We start from the raw sequence: 20206 nt of genomic DNA on the forward strand, positions 1-20206 counted from the left end.
AACCTATGGTCAACATCCACTTTTTTTAAATGATCCTTTGAAATCCACAATATGCATCGAATTCCTTGAACTGTTGTGTACAAATGCATGCTTTGGGTAGCCAATGAAAATATTGTCCAAATTGAACTTGAATACACCCTGAATTGTATTTAATAATAAAACACTATTAAAGTTTGTCACTGAAACACTTAAAAATACTGAACTTGTCTTTATATGGCTTAGTATATCTTTCTCAACCAATACTACTATAGGCTACAAATAGTTTTTGTTCCACGGCTTACCTTTTTCAAAACCTGCTTGAAAAGGAAGGAGCGTTTTTAGTAAAAAGGCCTGGCCCTGACAAGAGCGCTGTGCGCTGTGAGGCTGCGCCGCTGCTGCACGTGCTGAATCCGGGTCAGAGGGAACTGCTGCTCTTTGAGAGCTGCATGAATACCCACGAATAGAAAAGTTGTGTTCAGTTAACCGATTAAATCAGCGAAAAACAGGGCAGTGCAAGCCTTTCTCACTGCAGACCAAGTCCAAATAGTTCGGGGATGCTTCTATGCTTGCAAGGTTATGGGAATAGCACAAATAATCCATTCGTCTGTTTGTTTGACACACGCATTATAGACCAGACAAAAGATAAGGATTGAAAAAAAATGCCGGACCATTTTTGCTGCACTTCTCTCAAATTTTTGTTTACTTTCTGTAGGCCTCGTATTTAGATCTGAGTATCACACACCGCCACAGTTATTTTGTCTCATGATACATATTCGATTACGAACGAAAGCCGGCACCAGTAAAGATCCCAGATGAAGCAACAGACCTCATCCACTTATAGTTATAGGTAATATATGTTATATGTAATATGATATATATAGGCCTATACCATGAACAAAATGTCAACCACCTGCAATGTAAAAATGTGCCAAATAAAAAAAAAAAAAACTATTTATTTCAAGTGTATCTTAGCTAGGCTACGACAAAAAAAGTTGTATTTTCTGAATAAGTTTAATAAGAATAAATACAAAAACGTCTATTTAACTTCCATTTAAAATATTTGTACTATTGTGTGGACCGGCTTAAGTAAAATAATGAACCGCTTCTATAGAGGCTATATGATTGTTATAGCAGACATCTGCATTATAGTTTATCCCCCTATCTTTTTTATTGATAAAAATGATCTTCAGTTTCTGATTCATCTAATCTTAACCATGGCTGGGACTTGTCGTCGCCAATAAAATAATGTGGTCTGAGAGGGTCTGTTGCGGTGATACAGATCAGCTATGGTCTCTGCTGACCCATGCGGGTGATAGGGCCTATCTTTCTGCTGCAGATGGATTTATAAGTTAGAACGGGCTTAAAATAAAGATTTATCACAATCACAACTTGCAATGATTGCACTCGAATCAGATCATATTTGTTTTTCAGAACTTGGTTTGCATTAGGGCATAGTTATTTTTGATTAATATATATATATATATATATTTGGGGTATTCATCTCACGGTGAGAAACGATATGAGTAGGCTATGGTCAGTGAAAACTGATTTAGCAACAATTGTGTCAAAACAACACGTGGATAGGACTGAACACGAGATTGATAACTTGACATGAAACACACACATTCATATTCAAGTGCCGAGTTAAGTAAGCGAGTAACATTGGTATACACGTGGGTTATTGGTGTACCTTGTAGTTAGTTGAAGTTGTTGTCATGTGAATACACTGGGTTGGAATATTGTCAGAAAAAGTCATCCGTATTCTTTTTGTCTACGGACATTCCAATGTCAAAGCAATGAGGATCTTGGCCACGGAATGTATTCTGTTGTTACTATCTTTGTATGTCCTTTGGTTGGACTAAGGATACTGATGAAGATATGATATGTTCAATACACACTTTTTGGAATGCAGCTCATTAAGATATCAGAGTGTCAAAGACATGTCAATGCCAATACAATTGGCATACATATGCAATCTGTTTAGTGTCTTAATAGTGCATGCTGTTGGCCTGTTTAATTGAGCTGTTCGTTATTATTCCACCAACATAGAATAAAACAGTGGTACCCTCAGAAGTATAGGCTCTGGGCTACTTTTTCTCCTTTCAAAAGAGACTTCCTGTCCTCACATTGAAACCTAATTATTTCGCAGCTACAAAACATGTCGGAAGGGTTTTAGAGAACAATCAGAACTCTGTCTAAGAACAACTGTCATCTACCATCATAATTATTGTCAATTCAATTGTAAATATACAAGTTATTATCATTGGTTTTGAATTTAGGATAGAATGCAGGGAGAAAGCTTTTCTGGGGGGAATGTTCTTCCCTGGGTGAAGAAAGGCTCTTTCACCGAACAACAATGGCAGATTGAGGCAGGGGAGGAGTCCACCATGCTTAGTCCATTTAATGGCGCGTTTACTTAATTTCTGTATTCACTGGCAACCATAAACAAAAGGGGGAACGGGACTCTTGCTTAAGAGCTAGGCCTACATGACGTTGACGTTTACCATAACACATGCATATATTTAGGAGCAAAACGATTTTTGTTCAACATCTTGTCTATGGTTTTAGACACGTAGGCTATGTGTCGCCTAGTGTCGTAAAAGGACCCACAAGCATGTGCATCAGAATCACTACGCTCGTCTGGGCATAATATTACAATTTCTCAACATATATACTCATAAACGATTGATGGTGGACAATGAAGACTCACTTAAAATAGAGACTTAATGCAGAATATATAACAAAATTGAATACTGTATTTTGATTTAGAAATATACACGAACATAAACACGCAAGAAAGAATAATAAGCGCTTTAGGAAATATACGACTGTAATTGCTATTGAAGAATATCCCAATGTTTATATTAAATAGTTTTGCATAACTGTGACTGATAACACGTTTATCTAGTGTCATTATCCATGTTCGGTATAAAAACAAACAAACTAACAAAACGTCTAGAGCACTTTTACATTTTGACAAATATTTTATGTAGGAACACCCAGTCGAGAAAAGTGAACAAGGATATAAAAGATGGAGATGGGAGAGCAATATTATGTACAAGCATATCTACACATATAGGATATTACAGACCGGGAGAATGATCGCGTTATTTACATATCTACACATATAGGAGAGTACAGACCGGGAGAATGATCGCATTATTTGAGATATACATAATTCAATATAAAATCTTGAAATAAAAATACAAATCTGATACAGTCATAACGATTCGGTTCCAAATTTCACCATTTACTCCACACAGGCAGTGACAGAAGTGTAGTACAAAGGTGCTTAAAACGTAAATGATTGTCTGATGAACATAAAGTAAAACAGAATTGCATCTTGGCTGAGCGGCATCATCACTTGGACTAAAACGGAGATGAAAAGGCGATAAACACCCTCTGGTAATTAATTCCCTCTTCTCGATGATCCTTGTAGAAATATTGAACAAGGTATTTTTCCCAGATACAAAAAAACATCATGCAGGTAGAGGTGGTGGTGGGGGCGTGGTGGGTCCATTGAAAGCGCTTACAAAATATGTTTTTTTGTTGTTCTTTTTTTATATATATATATTTATATAAATTGGTCCTTTTTTCATCCTCGATATTTCATAGTTTTTTTTTCATGTCCATATTTCCTGTAAATATTTATATTTTTATATCATACGTCGCACTCGGAGTCACTGGATGTTACTGAAAGAATGGACGTTCCAGTGTCAACTCGCTCTGTCATACTGGAGATGCTGGTAGTAGGACTGGCCGCGGTCGACGGCGATTCGGCCGAGCTGCGTGGAGTACACCCGGATTCTGAAAGGGACCGCATACCGTTCTGTCTAATTCCCTGGTGCTGAAGCCTAAAGAAAGGGAAAATAACATAGCAATTATATACAGTGTCCCTCCGCAAAATACCGCTCAGCCTGCTTGTCATTCACTCCATGCCTTGCCTTTAACAACGTATACATTACTATTCTTGCTCCTAATGGGAGCAAGAATAGTCTAAAACAAAGCAGAAGAAATACTAAAAATGGCGAAATATGACAGTGTTTATTAGAATAAGAGGCTGGTTGTTAGTTATACTTAATCCATGGCCAATGCAATTTGAGAAGTGTCTTTTATATTTCATTTTGTCATATCCAGGCCTACGTCCAAATGAATGAGAGACTACAGGCCTACATCCAAATGAATGAGACTCAATTTTTCTGATTGTTTTGATTTACTGACACGTCAAATGAGGAATAATTGCAATCATCCTACATGAATCAATCCACAATGTAGGCCTCCGATTTTATCAGTGAGAAAACACAGAGGATGAAATATATCTGTGTTCTTCTATTCTTCAACAACTTGTTTTTTCTGTTTTCATCCAGTTCAATTTGTCATTTATTATTGCATTGTCAATAAATAATAGTCTACACACATTGTGAATCGAAAACATGGCTGCAAAACAGGCTATAGTTTTAGAATGAATATGTGGTATTTATGTTGACAGCTTATATCAAATGTTATGCATCAATCGTTTCCAAACGTCTATAGTCTAATGTATACGTTTCGTATGTGTAAAAAGCACCACGAATAAAAAATAATAATTCGTAACTGAACACATTCATTTTGCAAAAACTATCCCATCTTTCCCAGTGTTTCCTTGTGTGTGGTTTCTTAGTCTGCACTGGCCTTTTACAGCTGCTACATGTACATTATATTATGTTGATTAAACAACGAACCAATAACCTATAAGCTAGGTGTTTTGTTTTATTTCCTGTTTGTGGTCAAATTCTATACCACGCTGCAGTGTGTCAAGTTTCACTTGTTGAGGGAAGATAACAATCAATTAAAAACGTAGTATCACCATAACATGCTGTATTCCAAGTTTAACAGACATCCTTATGAATAATTATTTTTTTGTCTTGTCTGGAAAAGAGACAACTTCAAGACTTGCACTGCTGCTGATTTTCTTTGTGTGTACTTCCTGTTTTGTTATCTAACGCATACACTGATGTTTTCATTTTGCTTATCAGGGAAACTAGCATATCAACGTAATCTAGCCTACACGCTCTCCAATTTGTCGAGAGTTGTGTGTTTTACGTAGAATAATCTTTTATGCATTTTAATATATTTTGGATTATTTTGGACAGCAATAATAGTTATATTTTTCTGTACACGCTTTGAAAAAAAGGTTCTATGTAGAAACCCCAAATAACTATTTGTTCTAAGAGTGTAGCCCCTGAATGCATGCAGGCCAATGAGATTAAAAAGTAAAATGTCGCCGTGCTCCATCTCCACCTCCAACCATACACCCAATTTACTCATTTGTAACCCCTCTATAACCTTGTTTATTACTTCGATTAAGTTTTATATTTACATGGTAGGTTTGCATTCAGTTTATAGGAATTATTTGTGCTTATTTGGTTCTGTGTAGCCTATGCTTGAAAAATGAACAGCGCACTGACCTGTTTTTTGCTGCCGCGGCTCTGTCTCGTTGCCTCCGGTTTTTAAACCAATTTCCGACCTGTGTAGGAGTGAGTCCAGTGGCTTGTGCCAGTTCCCTTTTCTTGCTGGGGTTTGGATATGGGTCCTGGAGGTACCACTCCCTTAACAGACCGCGCGTCCTCTCTTTGAAACAGTGCGTCTTCTGCTCGCCGTCCCAGATGGTCCTGGGCAGGGGGAACTTCTTACGTACCCTGTACTTGTCAACCGGTCCTAAGGGGCGACCGCGCAGCTTCTCGGCCTCCTGATAGTGTGCCTCCAGCCACATGGCCTGCAGTTTGCCATGGGAGTCTTTGGTAAACTTGTGGTTCTCCAAGATGTGATAAAGGTCTCGAAAATTCCCCGTGTGGAAAGCAACCACTGCGCGAGCTCGCAGGATGGACTCATGCTTGTTGATCTGCTCGCATGCTCCCGGTGCTACCGGCAGGGACCATAGGAATCGTCCCAGCCGTTCAATGTCTCCGGTTTCCTCTAGTGTCTCACAGACGCTAGCCACTTGCTCCGGAGAGAAGTTGAGGGTCGGTAGCGCAAACATTGACAAGTCTTCTGGAGACCTGGTGGGAGTGCTGCTCGCCAAGAGCACAGGGCGCTCAGTGAAGTTTGGCAGGAAGAAATGGGAGGGATAAAGCTCTAAAGGGGATCTGAAAACCATGGAATGACCTGAGAGAGAAATACAGTTATCAAGAAAAAGAACGACGAGTAAAGATTGTACGATTCAATAGCTATCGCCTAATGACACCAGCCTCATAATATCTCCCCCTAAATCCACCGTGAGTGTAGCACTGAAACATTTTGTTTCGCTTTTCTATTGGTCTTCTTGGTGTGGTTGTGAGGTTGTCATGGCAGCCCTGCCAATCACTGTCAAGCGTGCCAATCATTAGCCAGTACGTAGACTAGGGCTTTCACCACTTCTGTTGCAAGCACCAGGGGTTATCAGAAACTCCAATCTCAACACCACCCTCCCTCTGCACGATAGTGAAGTATAAGACAAGGCTCGCCTATTTGTTGAATGGAATTAGCAATTAGTGGGTGGAATATTATTGCGATCTTAACGAGGCTCGTTAGAGCTCAAGAAGAAATGTGGGGAGAGATGCTTGTTCTTTCAGGCAGGAAAACGTTTGGTTTTCTTTTTTTTGTAAGAGTCAATTCACACCTTATATTGGGGTCGTTTTTCCATTTAGTCCCATGTGAACACTTGTAAGTTTTGGTGAGGGACGAAAGCTGGCATCATTTAGGCCCATGGGGGACTAGTATATAGATTTTGCGTATATGCGTATAAAAAAACGTTATTTACGAATAACGAATAACGAATAAAACATAATATAGTCATTTTTACCGTTTGAAATGCCTGTCTGAGTCACTTCCGGAGATGAATCGGAAAACGCGATATGTCAATATTTTCGTGACACAGTCTGGGCGCTTGCTTTGCTCAGAGAACAGCAGACCGTCGGTGTGGGTGTAATTCGCAGTGGCTCACCCTCTAGTCGGGCTTGGCCTCCGCTGGTATTACGCAGCAGTGCAACCCTGCTGGCCCACTGCCCAGTGTCCGTTTTTCCAAACAGCGTTTTCATGTTAAATGAATATCGATGCAGTGCATTGTAATGATTCAACGTTTTGCCATTGGTATTGTTTTTGCAGTTCTTCCGCTGTAGGCCTAGTAGTTTTGGCGACCATTTGTATAATTATGGTGAAAATTATTAGTCTGAAACAATATAGCCTAAAGAAAACTAGGCTTATTGCATTCTTTCATTTTCACAACTATAGGCATGATCAATATCCACATGTCACTGGATTTGGTTTAGAGCCCACATCAGCAGCCATAGCGGCGTGGTTTTTATGTTTATTACAAAAGTGACTGTAGGCCTACTGCCCCACTATTTGTCATGGCTTAGTTGGTGTCAAAACTACGAGTTCACAGTCGCGAACAGTGCTCACATTGTTTAAGCGCATGCATTAGACGTAGTGAAACACAACATCTAGACTTCGGCTAATCCGGCCTCAATAAAATTGACATAATTATCCTATGCCGCCTTTCTAAATCATTCAGGAATTCAAAACGTTTCCTTCTCTTTCTCCAGCCTCATATTTTTGCATTCCTCGCCATCTTCCTATACGACCGGTTCCAGCATAAGGGAGAGTAAGTAGCATGCACATCTGCGTTTTCGTTTTCTGTTTATCATATTCACATCCAATTACAATTACTGTGAGGTTCTTCCAGTGGATGCAGATACCATATTTATACCATTGCTTTGTTTTCGTGTGTGTGTGTGCGCGCGCGCGTGTGTGTGTGTGTGTGTGTGTGTGTGTGTGTGAGTTTGTGTGCGCGCGCTATAGGGGTGGGGTGATGATCATGTTGGAAGCTTAAGGGCAGGTTGTCTTTGGGATCAAATCTGTTTGCTCCCTTGTCATACGAAACTCAGAAGAAGTAATTCCAAGTGGCACTTGAATTGGTCCAATTGGAAAGCTTCTTGGACTGGAAGTAACCTGCGTTATTTCCATGCTGGCTATGGTCGTGTTAAAACTAACCTGCCCATTCTCGCTCCGCCAATATTAAGAGGGGACTTAACGGAAAGTAATCGGAATATTTAAAGCAGCTTTGCTTGTGTCCCCGGTCTACACATTTATCTGATCAATATGCATCGACTCCAGGTATTACGTAGAGCTATTTTTTTAAGGAGATGGAGCCTAGTTGTTAGCAGCCCTCGCAGGCAATTCGGAAATCACTTAGGTGAAATGTAAAACCTGAATGGGTTTGCAAAGCCAGTGGTAAATCACATTCTTCTTACATAGCCTAGCTTTTGTTTACGCTAAGCATGTCATTAACACCACCATACAAGTTTATTCACCTGGCCTAATTGTCTGTTTATCCTCCAGCTTCTTAGTACTCCTCTCTTAACGATAACCAGCGGGAGACGCGTTATTCAATGCCGATTAACCATTAACCTGATCTTTGTTTATTTACCACCGAACCCGGACGTGACAATACAGGCATGAGTTAGGACTAACTCTAAACTGACAACACAAATATTAATTAACCTTGACTCGGCGTGATTACTTATCGGGGATGTATATATTTGCGCCCGTTGACTCTGGGCTCAACATTTCGGAAGTTAGGCTATGTTTGTGTCAATGTTCCAAGGGGGGAAATAAACAAAGGTATTAGGTTGCGTCACATTCTGAGAGGGGGAACCGAGCCACTCAATGAAAAGGTAAGAAAGCATTCATTTTTTATTTTCTTCCCTACTTAACCTCGGCTTCTCAATTGATGGCCAGAAAAAACCTGCTACACCCACCCCTGATCAAAATGCATGCGTAATTGTTTGGTATTTTCAGCACAAGGACTGAACAGAATGCAGCCCGGGTACATTGGCTACTTTCATCTTTTGAATGATTTCGTTTTTCTGACGCATGTATAGACTATACATACTTCAATAGACCATTTTGACACTGCATGGTTAAAGATTGAGATTGTTTTTATGACAGGGTCTTGGTCACATGCTGATGTGGGCAGCGACAGTTTCTCTTAAAGTTCTTGACTGAACTCGCAATAGAACGCATTCGAACTTTTAGGGTGAAATTTTGTCAGATTTACCACAAAACTACGTTATCCATCAGTCAGCATAGTTATTTCTTCTCTATTTCTGCTTCTTCGTCTTTTTTTCTCGTCTTCTTTTCGTCCTCCTTTCCCCTTCTTCATTCTTCCTTGTTTTAATCAGGTTTTAAACGGGTGATTGACAACGATTAACTACAGGGACCGGACTATATATGCATTATATCTTGAAAAAATCCGTTTGTCCAAGGGCGGAGGTGGAAATCCTTTCCAGATCCTGTAAGTTCCTTAGTCACACACTGGGCTCTGCCTCTTTAGTTCACTATTCATTCTTTAAAAATCTGATTGAATAAAACGCTTGTTTGAACCTACTTTTAAAATCGAATCGTTTTAGGATAGCCCATGATTTGCGCAAGACGCACGCGTTGTAAATACTAATAGTGATGAGCTCACCCAAATGTCTTAGCCTATAAAATGTCGATAGATGCATGGAAAACATTAACAATTACATGATTGATTAGGTATATTGCCGTGTCAATTTTCATCTGAAAAAAATGAGATTGCATTTGGTTTGCTGCTTTCGTATCTGTCTTCATGGAGTGGAAACGAGCACCAGTCTCCTTCAAGTCTTGCACAGCAAGAGCTGCTGCAGCTGTGTAACGTTGTCGGAATGGGGCGCAAATATCCCTTTCTTGGTTTTCTTAGCATCGGCTTCAACCCTCTTTGCTGGGCGTCCAAAGGTAGTGTATAGCTCTGGACTGGAGCGTTTTATTAATCTTTCAGTAGCCTATATCGTTTGTCTTTTTAAAATGATTATGACATACACACCTTGAATCAGACGTGGCCTTGAATCAGACGTGTACCTTTATAGACTGAAAATATATATTGGCTATTGTCACTACTAAATTATTTATTGGCCATTGATACAGCATGGGTAGTATTGACTTGGCACATAGTACTGGGAGGAATTGAGTGTTTGTCAAAGATAGCAACAATGAGAACCAATGAAACCAATGAGAATGTGGATGGAGATTACGAGATGGTTGGTTACCCATGCAGGACAGGTGACTATGGGTCTTTTGGACAAAAGTGTTTTCTGATTATTTGTTTTTAGGGTCTAGACATCTGCTTATTTAAAAACAAAATACGAAAAGTTCCCACATTTGAAACCAGTGCAGAAAAATATTTAGTTTAGAACCATCCAGACCCATAGGCCTACATGAACTCTTTCACCAAACTCCAAATGATTCGACTGTGAAGAGTTTTTCCCAACTTATCTTTTTCTTTTTTTTGTGTGGTCTCATTAAGTGGGCATCCTGCTAAGTCTGCGGGGTTATACGGGAGCTGTCCAATCAGTGTATTTGCACGGCTTGTTAGCGACAGTTAATGAGGGCGCTCCGCGCACGGACAGAATAGTGCCTCAATGTTAGATTTACCTTGTGTCAACTCGTTACTTCCAATGAAGCCATTGGAAGCTTCTCAGTGAATGGATCCGGGAGGCTGGAACTGTAGGCTCTCTTTCTTCCGGTTACTCTAAGGAGGGCTTTCGCTGGATTGAACTCCGTGATGCGTGTATCAGTTGGTAGGCGTGTTCTGAGTGATTTGGATTGGACAAGAGAAGAGGGAAGTGTGTGTGTGTGTGTGTGTGTGTGTGTGTGTGTGTGTGTGTGTGTGTGTGTGTATATGTGTGAGTGTGAGTGTGAGTTAAATAAATCACCTCGTGTAATATCGCAAGCTGCTATCGTGTATTAGCCTACTTGGTCAATCGGGTTTGACGTGTCAGTTTGTCTCTCCAACAGCTCCACACTGTGCTTTCTCTTGGCCGGGTCCCTGTGTGCTTTAAGTCGAATCAACAACACATCATTGCCTCACAATTTAAGTAAAACAGCGTAGTTTCTCAAATGCCTTTCCAAGTGTGCTTCCCCTCACTATTCCAGCCCACAAGGGCACCACTTAAAAATCAATTCGTTTTTCATTTCTACAAGGAAATTATTCGAAAATAGTTTTAGGATCCCAAAGAGGATGGCAACAACGTTTAAATTATATATTTGTTTATTTATCCCGTTATATATTTAGAAAATTATTTATTTATTTAATTAACCACAGATTTTTTACGCATCCTTAACAGCTTGTTTATGTAGCGCGTTGTTATGCAGTTTAAGGCATACACAGTAAACAGTAGCAGTAAAATATACACACACATCTCACATGTTCAGAGTCAAAAGTAACTCACTGGTTAGACACATTAGAATATTATTAATTTGATAGATAATACATGCATAATGTAGTCATGTTAGACTATGTGAGTCATATGGGTTAATATAATCAGATACACAAATTAATATAATTAATATGAAATAACTCATCATGCTTTAAAGACAATGAGATGTAGGTTCAGACCAAATAAACACGAGAGTCACTTTATCAAATGTTTATCGATGATAGGTTTATGTGAACGTATAGTTTTATACAGGGGTCTTTGTTAGGTTTATGTGAAAGTATTTATACAGGGGTCTTTGGTAGGGTTATGTGAAAGTATTTATACAGGGTCTTTGGTAGGGTTATGTGAAAGTATTTATACAGGGGTCTTTGGTAGGGTTATGTGAAAGTATTTATACAGGGGTCTTTGGTAGGGTTATGTGAAAGTATTTATACAGGGGTCTTTGGTAGGGTTATGTGAAAGTATTTATACAGGGGTCTTTGGTAGGGTTATGTGAAAGTATTTATACAGGGGTCTTTGGTAGGGTTATGTGAAAGTGTTTATACAGGGGTCTTTGGTAGGGTTATGTGAAAGTATTTATACAGGGGTCTTTGGTAGGGTTATGTGAAAGTATTTATACAGGGGTCTTTGTTAGGTTTATGCAAAAGTATAGTTTTATACATCGGTCTTTGTTAGGTTTATGTGAAAGTATAGTTTAATACAGCGGTCTTTGTTAGATTTATGTGGAAGTGTAGTTTTATACAGCGGTCTTTGTTAGGTTTATGTGAAAGTATAGTTTAATACAGCGGTCTTTGTTAGATTTATGTGGAAGTGTAGTTTTATACAGAGGTCTTTGTTAGGTTTATGTGAAAGTGTAGTTTAATACAGCGGTCTTTGTTAGATTTATGTGGAAGTATAGTTTTATACAGCGGTCTTTGTTAGGTTTATGTGAAAGTATAGTTTAATACAGCGGTCTTTGTTAGATTTATGTGGAAGTGTAGTTTTATACAGAGGTCTTTGTTAGGTTTATGTGAAAGTGTAGTTTAATACAGGGATCTTTATAGGTTTCTGCGTAAGGATAGTTTTATACAGCGGTCTTTGTTAGATTTATGTGAAAGTATAGTTTAATACAGCGGTCTTTGTTAGATTTATGTGGAAGTGTAGTTTTATACAGAGGTCTTTGTTAGGTTTATGTGAAAGTGTAGTTTAATACAGCGGTCTTTGTTAGATTTATGTGGAAGTATAGTTTTATACAGCGGTCTTTGTTAGGTTTATGTGAAAGTGTAGTTTAATACAGGGATCTTTATAGGTTTCTGCGTAAGTATAGTTTTATACAGCGGTCTTTGTTAGATTTATGTGAAAGTATAGTTTTATACAGGGATCTTTGGGCAACATAAACAATACCTAATTTGGCAGGACTACAGTTGTGACACTGCTTGCTGAAAAAAAAAAAGTTTATTAAAAGGAGGCTATGGAATATATACAGCATAATCACATTGCATTATATACTCATTAGCCTATATTTCACATTTCTGTGTCTTCTAGTTCAGAGGTTCCCAAACCTTTAAAGTTCTGTACCCCTTCAAACATTCAACCTCCAGCTGCGTACCCCCTTTATCACCAGGGTCAGTGCACTCTCAAATGTAGTTTTTTTGCCATCGTTGTAAGCCTGCCACACACACACTATACGATACATTTATTAAACACAAGAATGAGTGTGAGTTATGTCACAACCCGGACTGTGGGAAGTGACAAAGAGCTCTTATAGGACCAGGGTACAAATAATAATATCATAATAATTCATATTTTTGCTCTTTATTTAACCATCTTACACATAAAATCTTATTTGTTAATTGAAAATTGTGAATAACTCACCACAGGTTAATGAGAACAACTCTGCAATGTTGGGTTGTATTGGAGAGAGTCTCAGCCTTAAATCATTTTCCACGCAGTCTGTGTCTGTATTTAGTTTTCATGCTAGTGTGGGACGAGAATCCACTCTCACATAGGTATGTGGTTGCAAAGGGCATCTGTGTCTTAAGCGCGATTTGACAAGGCAGGATACTCTGAGCGCAGCCCAATCCAGAAATCTGTCAGTGGCTTCTGATTAAATGACATTTTCACAGAACCGCAGGTGGAAATTTCGATGAAGCTTTCTTGTTCAGACATTGGTAAGTGGACTGGAAGCAGGGCATGAAAGGAATAACGAATCCAGTTGTTTGTGTAATCCGTTTCTGGAAAGTACCCGGGTACTGTAATTGTGCACCCAACTCACTCAGATGCTTCTCTATATCACATTTGACATTGTCCATAAGCTTGTGTTCATTTGCACACAAACAATCATAAATAGATGGAAAGACCTGTGTGTTGTCCTTGTTAATGCAGACAGATAAGAGCTCCAACTTCTTAATTATAGCCTCAATTTTATCCCACACCTTGAATATAGTTGCGAAGAGTCCCTGTAATCCTAGATTCAGATCATTCAGGTGAGAAAAAACATCACCCAGATAGGCCAGTCGTGTGAGAAACTCGTCATCATGCAAGCGGTCAGACAAGTGAAAATCATGGTCAGTAAAGAAAACGTTAAGCTCGTCTCTCAATTTTAAAAAAGTGTCAATACTTTGCCCCTTGATAACCTATTGGGTTTTCTGGATTTTTTTGAGTTTACAAATACTCCCCAGCTCTGCTTTTGCATAATTGATATTCAGATTTCCATTTGCTGTCTGTGGATGTTCCCTCTCACTGTCATTGGAACAGAATGCACCCATTACATTCTAACACTCATGGCGTACTGCTCCTGTCCCATGCCCATATACACATTTTGATGCCCTCTGTAGATCTGGGGGAAGAGGGTCTACCTCGCCTACCTACCAGATGCTGAAGATCTATGAGGACAAAAGTCTATTTTTATATAGCTTGAGTTACTTATTACCTTATATAGCTTGAGTTACTTATTAAGGTGAATGCACCAATTTGTAAGTCGCTCTGGATAAGAGCGTCTGCTAAATGACTTAAATGTAAATGTAAAATAACCAGCGCACTTCTTTCTGTATGTTGTAAAAGCGTTACTTAGTCGCTGCCCATATCATTGCATAGTGCAGGAAATACACAAGAGTTCAGGGGCCTTGCTTTAACAAGTTTAACAAAGTTAACCATTGTCACTGTAGTGTCCAAAATGTCTTTCAAGCTGTCAGGCATTCCCTTGGCAGCGAGAGCCTCTCGTGGATGCTGCAGTGACCCAAGTGGCGCCGGGAGCAACTGCTTGCATGTGCGTTACCACTCCACTATGTCTCCCTGTCATTGCTTTTGCGCCATCAGTACAGACACCAACATGAGCAGCAGCTACGTTTGGCTACATGCGGTCCATTAGTGGAATTCCAACGAGAGAGTAAGGGTTAATATTATTGGATGTTAATTATTTGACTAGGCTACAACAACATTGTGTTGTTATTTAGCTGAAAACTGGATGGTTAAATTTGATTTTTGGCAGTGTAACAAGGCTACTCAGGTGAGACAAAATCCTCACCCTGTTGGAAAATAAAAAATGGACTGTTTGAAAATGATAAAAAAAAAATATAAAAATATAAATAAAATGTGTATCACATTTTTATTTGGCGTACCCACAACGGTACCCGGGGTACCCAAGTTTGGGAATACCTGTTGTAGTTGATCCTTTCAGGCTATAAGCCACTGGTTCATGCTTTTTAACACTCACAGATTTTTGTTAGAAATCAGTAAATCAGATCTATAACAATGTTGGTTTTTAGTCCTTTGTGCGAAACATACGCTGTTGCATTGTGCCCTTGCCAAGGAGCAGCAATAGGACACACCAATGCTGGAGGTGTCAATGATCACTCTTCCAGGTGTTTGGCTAGAGCGCTTTATGCAGAGATAATATAATGAATGCATAGAATCACACCCCTGGGCTTTACATATGATGCTCCAATAACACTCAATACTCCTTAGGCCTTGTTCTTCATATCATTAGGAAACGCTGAAGATATGTTTTTCAAATGGCAAAATGTTTTATGTCAAGGTTGTCACAACAGATGACATCTCAGATGTTTTTCGCCATAACATGCAATAAGATTTTACACCTGACCCTCTCATCACCATTGAGTTGATCAAGACCATTTGACTACATAGTACAGTAGCTCTAGTAGTATTTGTATTTGTTTTTGTTTTTGTATTTGTATTTGCCAAAGCAGCAGTTATTCTTGCTGGGGTCAAGCAAAATTTAGACAGTTTATACAATTTTAAAAACATTACAATACATTCACAGATTTCACAACACACTGTGTGCCTTCAGGCCCCTACTCCACCACTACCACATATCTACAGTACTAAATCCATGTGTATGTATAGTGCCAATGTGTGTGTTGCTTCACAGTCCCTGCTGTTCCATAAGGTGTTTTTTAAATCGGTTTATTAAATCTAATTTTACTGCTTGTGTCAGTTACTTGATATGGAATAGAGTTCCATGTAGTCATGGCTCTATGTAGCACTGTGTGCCTCCCATAGTCAAATCTGGACATAAGGACTGTGAAGAGACCTCTTGTGGCATGTCTTGTGGGGTATGTATGGGTGTCTGAGCTGTGTGCCAGTAGTTTAGACAGACAGCTTGGTGCATTCAGCATGTCAATACCTCTCATAAATAAAAGTAGTGATCAAGTCAATCTCTCCTCCACTTTCATCCAGGAGAGATTGACATGCATATTATTGATATTAGCTCTCTGTGTACATCCAAGGGCCAGATGTGCTTCCCTGTTCTGAGGCAATTGCATTTTTCCTAAGTCCTTTTTTGTGGCACCTGACCACACGACTGAACAGTAGTCCAGGTGTGACAAAACTAGGGCCTGTAGCACCTGCCTTGTTAATAGTGTTGATAAGATAACAGAACATCACTTTATTATAGACAGACTTCTCCCCATCTTAGCTACTGTTGTATCAATGTGTTTTGACCATGACAGTTTTCAATCTAGGGTTAAGGGTTTTGTTCCAAATACAATGCTTTTAGTTTTAGAAATACTTAGGGTTAACCTATTCCTTGCCACCCACTCTGAAACTAACTGCAGCTCTTTGTTGAGTCTTGCAGTCATTTCAGTCGCTGTAGTAGCTGACATGTGTAGTGTTGATCCATCCGCATACATAGACACTCTGGCTTTACTCAAAGTCAGTGGCATGTCGTTAGTAAAAATGAAAAACAAAACAAGGGGCCTAAACAGCTACCCATTTGCCATTTCATAATCATTTAATGTAGGCTATTAAGTCTATCATTATACAGCATCTGTAGCGCTTGGCAGTTCCTCTGTCAAACTGGATCAGGGGCACTAAACCCGTGATGCAGATGTGAATACTGGAGCTGTTGCTATAATTACCCAAGACAAGCAGTGAGTCCACACTGGAATATCACAGTAAAACCCCTTCATCTGAGAAGGCTATGTCAGTACCATCATGTCCACAGGCAAGTCGTGTCCAATCTGATTTCACATGGGAGCCCATGAGCAACACCAGACTGTATTTGTGTACAGAAGTGATGTGTATAGGATATATCCAAATTCATTCATTCATTTATTAAACATATATTTATGGTATTGTGTCTTCAAATATCCCTTCCAAATTGTCACTGCACAGCAGATGTTGTAGATTCATGGTTTGATGATGTATGCTATTCAGGTTTACAGTACCAGTCAAAAGTTTGGACACACCTACTCCTTCAAGTGTTTTTCTTTATTTTGTACTATTTTCTACATTATAGAATAATAGTGAAGACATCAAGACTATGAAATGACACATATGGAATCATGTAGTAACCAAACAAGTGTTAAACAATTCAAAATATATTTTATATATTTTTGCATTTGAGCCAATCAGTTTTGGTGTGTCCAAACTTTTGACTGGTAGTGTATGTCTGAGAATACTACTATTGACTTATTTTCCATAACCCAATAATATAGTCTCGCAACCGCATAGCCTTCAACACTATTGACTTATTTTCCATAACCCAATAATATAGTCTCGCAACCGCATAGCCTTCAACACTTTGAGGTAACACCTATGCTTTAATGTTACCAGAGTATTAACTATCCACTAAGTCATTCATGGTGAGCCAAAAGGAAAGGAGGCCTAGGCCTATTTCATCTTGTAGTTACTTGCCACATTCACTTGACCTGTTTGAGAACTGTCTGGCAGCCTCTCTGTGCGTCACGGATAAATGCTTTCATTAAAGCTTTATATCGTTATCGACCGTTGTGAGCAGATCCATAACATGGCAGCATGAGTACGCGCCCTGAAGGTGAGGCTACTGTCACCCGCGATTCTGTTTGTTTGCTTGTTTCAGTGTTTGTGGCACGCAATGAGTAAAGGTGTAAATGCTGCAGCGTTTAGCCTCACTCCGTCTTGAGTTCACCTTTTGACATCACTCCACTCAATTGCCTTTTTACCCTCGAGTCATGCTTAAGTAACGACGAAGCAGTGAGTTTACATACACTTAGGTCAGAGTCATTAAAACTCGTTTTTCAACCACTCGACAAATTTCATGTTAATTATAGTTTTGGCAAGTCAGTTAGGACATCTACTTCGTGCATGACAAAAGTAATTTTCCAACAATTGTTTACAGATAGATTATTTCACTTATAATTCACTGTATCACAATTCCAGTGGGTCAGAAGTTTACATAAGCTAACTTGACTGTGCCTTTAAATTTTCCAGCTTGGAAAATTCCAGAAAATGTCATGGCTTTAGAAGCTTCTGACAGGCCAATTGACATAATTTGAGTCAATTGGAGGTGTACCTGTGGATGTATTTCAAGGCCCACCTTCAAACTCAGTGCATCTTTGCTTGACATCATGGGAAAATCAAAAGAAATCAGCCAAGACCTCAGAAAAATAATTGTAGATCTCCACAAGTCTGGTTCATCATTGGGAGCAATTTTCAAATGCCTGAAGGTACCACGTTCATCTGTACAAACAATAGTACGCAAGTATAAACACCATGGGACCATGCAGCCGTCATACCACTCAGGAAGGAGACACGTTCTGTCTCCTAGAGATGAAAGTACTTTGGTGCGACAAGTGCAAATCACTCCCAGAACAACAGCAACGAACCGTGTGAAGATGCTGGAGGAAACAGGTACAAAAGTATCTATATCCACAGTAAAACAAGTCCTATATCGACATAACCTGAAAGGCCCCTCAGCAAGGAAGAAGCCACTGCTCCAAAACCACCATGAAAAAGCCAGACTACGGTTTGCAACTGCACATGGGGACAAAGATTGTACTTTTTGGAGAAATGTCCTCTGGTCTGAGGAAACAAAAATAGAACTGTTTGGCCATAATGACCATCGATATGTTTGGAGGAAAAAGGGGGAGCTTGCAAGCCAAGGAACACCATCCCAACCGTGAAGCACGGTGGTGGAAGCATCATGTTGTGGGGGTGCTTTGCTGCAGGAGGGACTGGTGCACTTCACAAAATAGATGGCATCATGAAGTAGGAAAATTATGTGGATATATTGAAGAAACATCTCAAGACATCAGTCAGGAAGTTAAAGCTTGGTCGTTATTGGGTCTTCCAAATGGAAAATGACCCCAAGCATTGTTCCAAAGTTGTGGCAAAATGGCTTAAGGACAACAAAGTCAAGGTATTGGAGTGGCCACCACAAAGCCCTGACCTCAATCCTATAGAACATTTGTGGGCAGAACTGAAAAAGCTTGTGCGAGCAAGGAGGCCTACAAATCTGACTCAGTTACACCAGCTCTGTCAGGAGGAATGGGCCACAATTCACCCAATTTGTTGTGGAAGGCTACCCAAAACGTTTGACCCAAGTTAAACAATTTAAAGGCAATGCTAACAAATACTAATTGAGCGTATGTAAACTTCTGACCCACTAGGAATGTGATGAAAGGAATAAAAGCTGAAATAAATAATTTTCTCTACTATTATTCTGACATTTCACATTCTTAAAATAATGTGGTGATCCTTACTGACCTAAGACAGGGATTTTTTACTCTGATTAAATGTCAGGAAATGTGAAAAACTTATTTTAAATGTATTTGGCTAAGGTGTATGTAAACTTTCGACTTCAACTGTATATAATAATCAGCACGTAGTGATAGTTATCTCTTATCTTATGCTCATTATCCACTTTCAAATAGGGAAACATTGTTTGCCCTATGTAGTTGTGTGTTTAGCATACATCAGCCAGGTCACCCTTGATACAAGTCAGTATTCGACATCCTTCCATCTCTGAGAACGTGTGGAGATGATGTGGAGACCGGCCACTACAGGGAGTGAGCACAACAGTGAGCGCTGTTACTTTCAAGTATATTTCGGTTTTGCTAGGGCGTTATGGACAGGATGGTGGATGGAAGCATCTGCCTCTGATTCCAAAGGTTGCAAGTTTGAATCCAGTTAGATAACGTTTTTTAAAATAGATTTTTGTTTGAAGCATATACCAAACCTTAACCCTTACCTTAACCATTCGGAGTTAATGCTTAACCTTAAGATTTGAGAAACATGTATGGACTATTAGGATCATCTGGAATTCGGTCTTGTTGGGATAGGTTCATTGATAGGTTTGTTTTAAGTTCCATCTTAATCAAGTCAATTCAATATATGAGTTGAAAAACAATAACAAAACACTTAGCATTGTGTTCTATGAGTTGTTTCCAGTTAAATATGATAATGATCGACTGAATTAAAATTTAATTGACAATCTTTCCATACTTGGGCAACTCACCAGACCTCCTACAAGTGGTTGATCACTTGCTTCTCTGAAGTGTGGTAGCTAATATCTTCATTTTATGTCAACTTGCTTAGCCTTATTTTCCCACTGGCTAGTGTATCACATATTGTAGCAAAGAGCTGCAAATGGGCTTGAATCTCTGACCTAAAAATGACATTCATCCAAGCCTGATTGCTTGTCAACTCAATGTGAAAAATGGTCCGATCATGGCTGTAAATTGACATTACATAATCTACAGCGTAGAAATGGG

At 39.3% G+C, this 20206-nt stretch overlaps 1 protein-coding gene across 1 annotated transcript; it reads right to left on the reverse strand.

Moving 5' to 3' along the window:
• Nucleotides 1-2715: 2715 nt before the first annotated feature.
• LOC115112625 (homeobox protein SIX3-like) lies at nucleotides 2716-6261 on the reverse strand. Its single transcript, XM_029639660.2, has 2 exons — nucleotides 5427-6261; nucleotides 2716-3833 (listed from the first exon to the last, which is right to left on the reverse strand). The coding sequence occupies exons 1-2, from the start codon at nucleotides 6113-6115 to the stop codon at nucleotides 3641-3643; spliced, it is 882 nt and encodes a 293-aa protein (XP_029495520.1). The 5' UTR covers nucleotides 6116-6261; the 3' UTR covers nucleotides 2716-3640.
• Between the last annotated feature and the right edge of the window lie 13945 nt (nucleotides 6262-20206).

Source organism: Oncorhynchus nerka, linkage group LG28 (genome assembly GCF_034236695.1).
Source record: "Oncorhynchus nerka isolate Pitt River linkage group LG28, Oner_Uvic_2.0, whole genome shotgun sequence".
NCBI lineage: Eukaryota > Metazoa > Chordata > Actinopteri > Salmoniformes > Salmonidae > Oncorhynchus > Oncorhynchus nerka.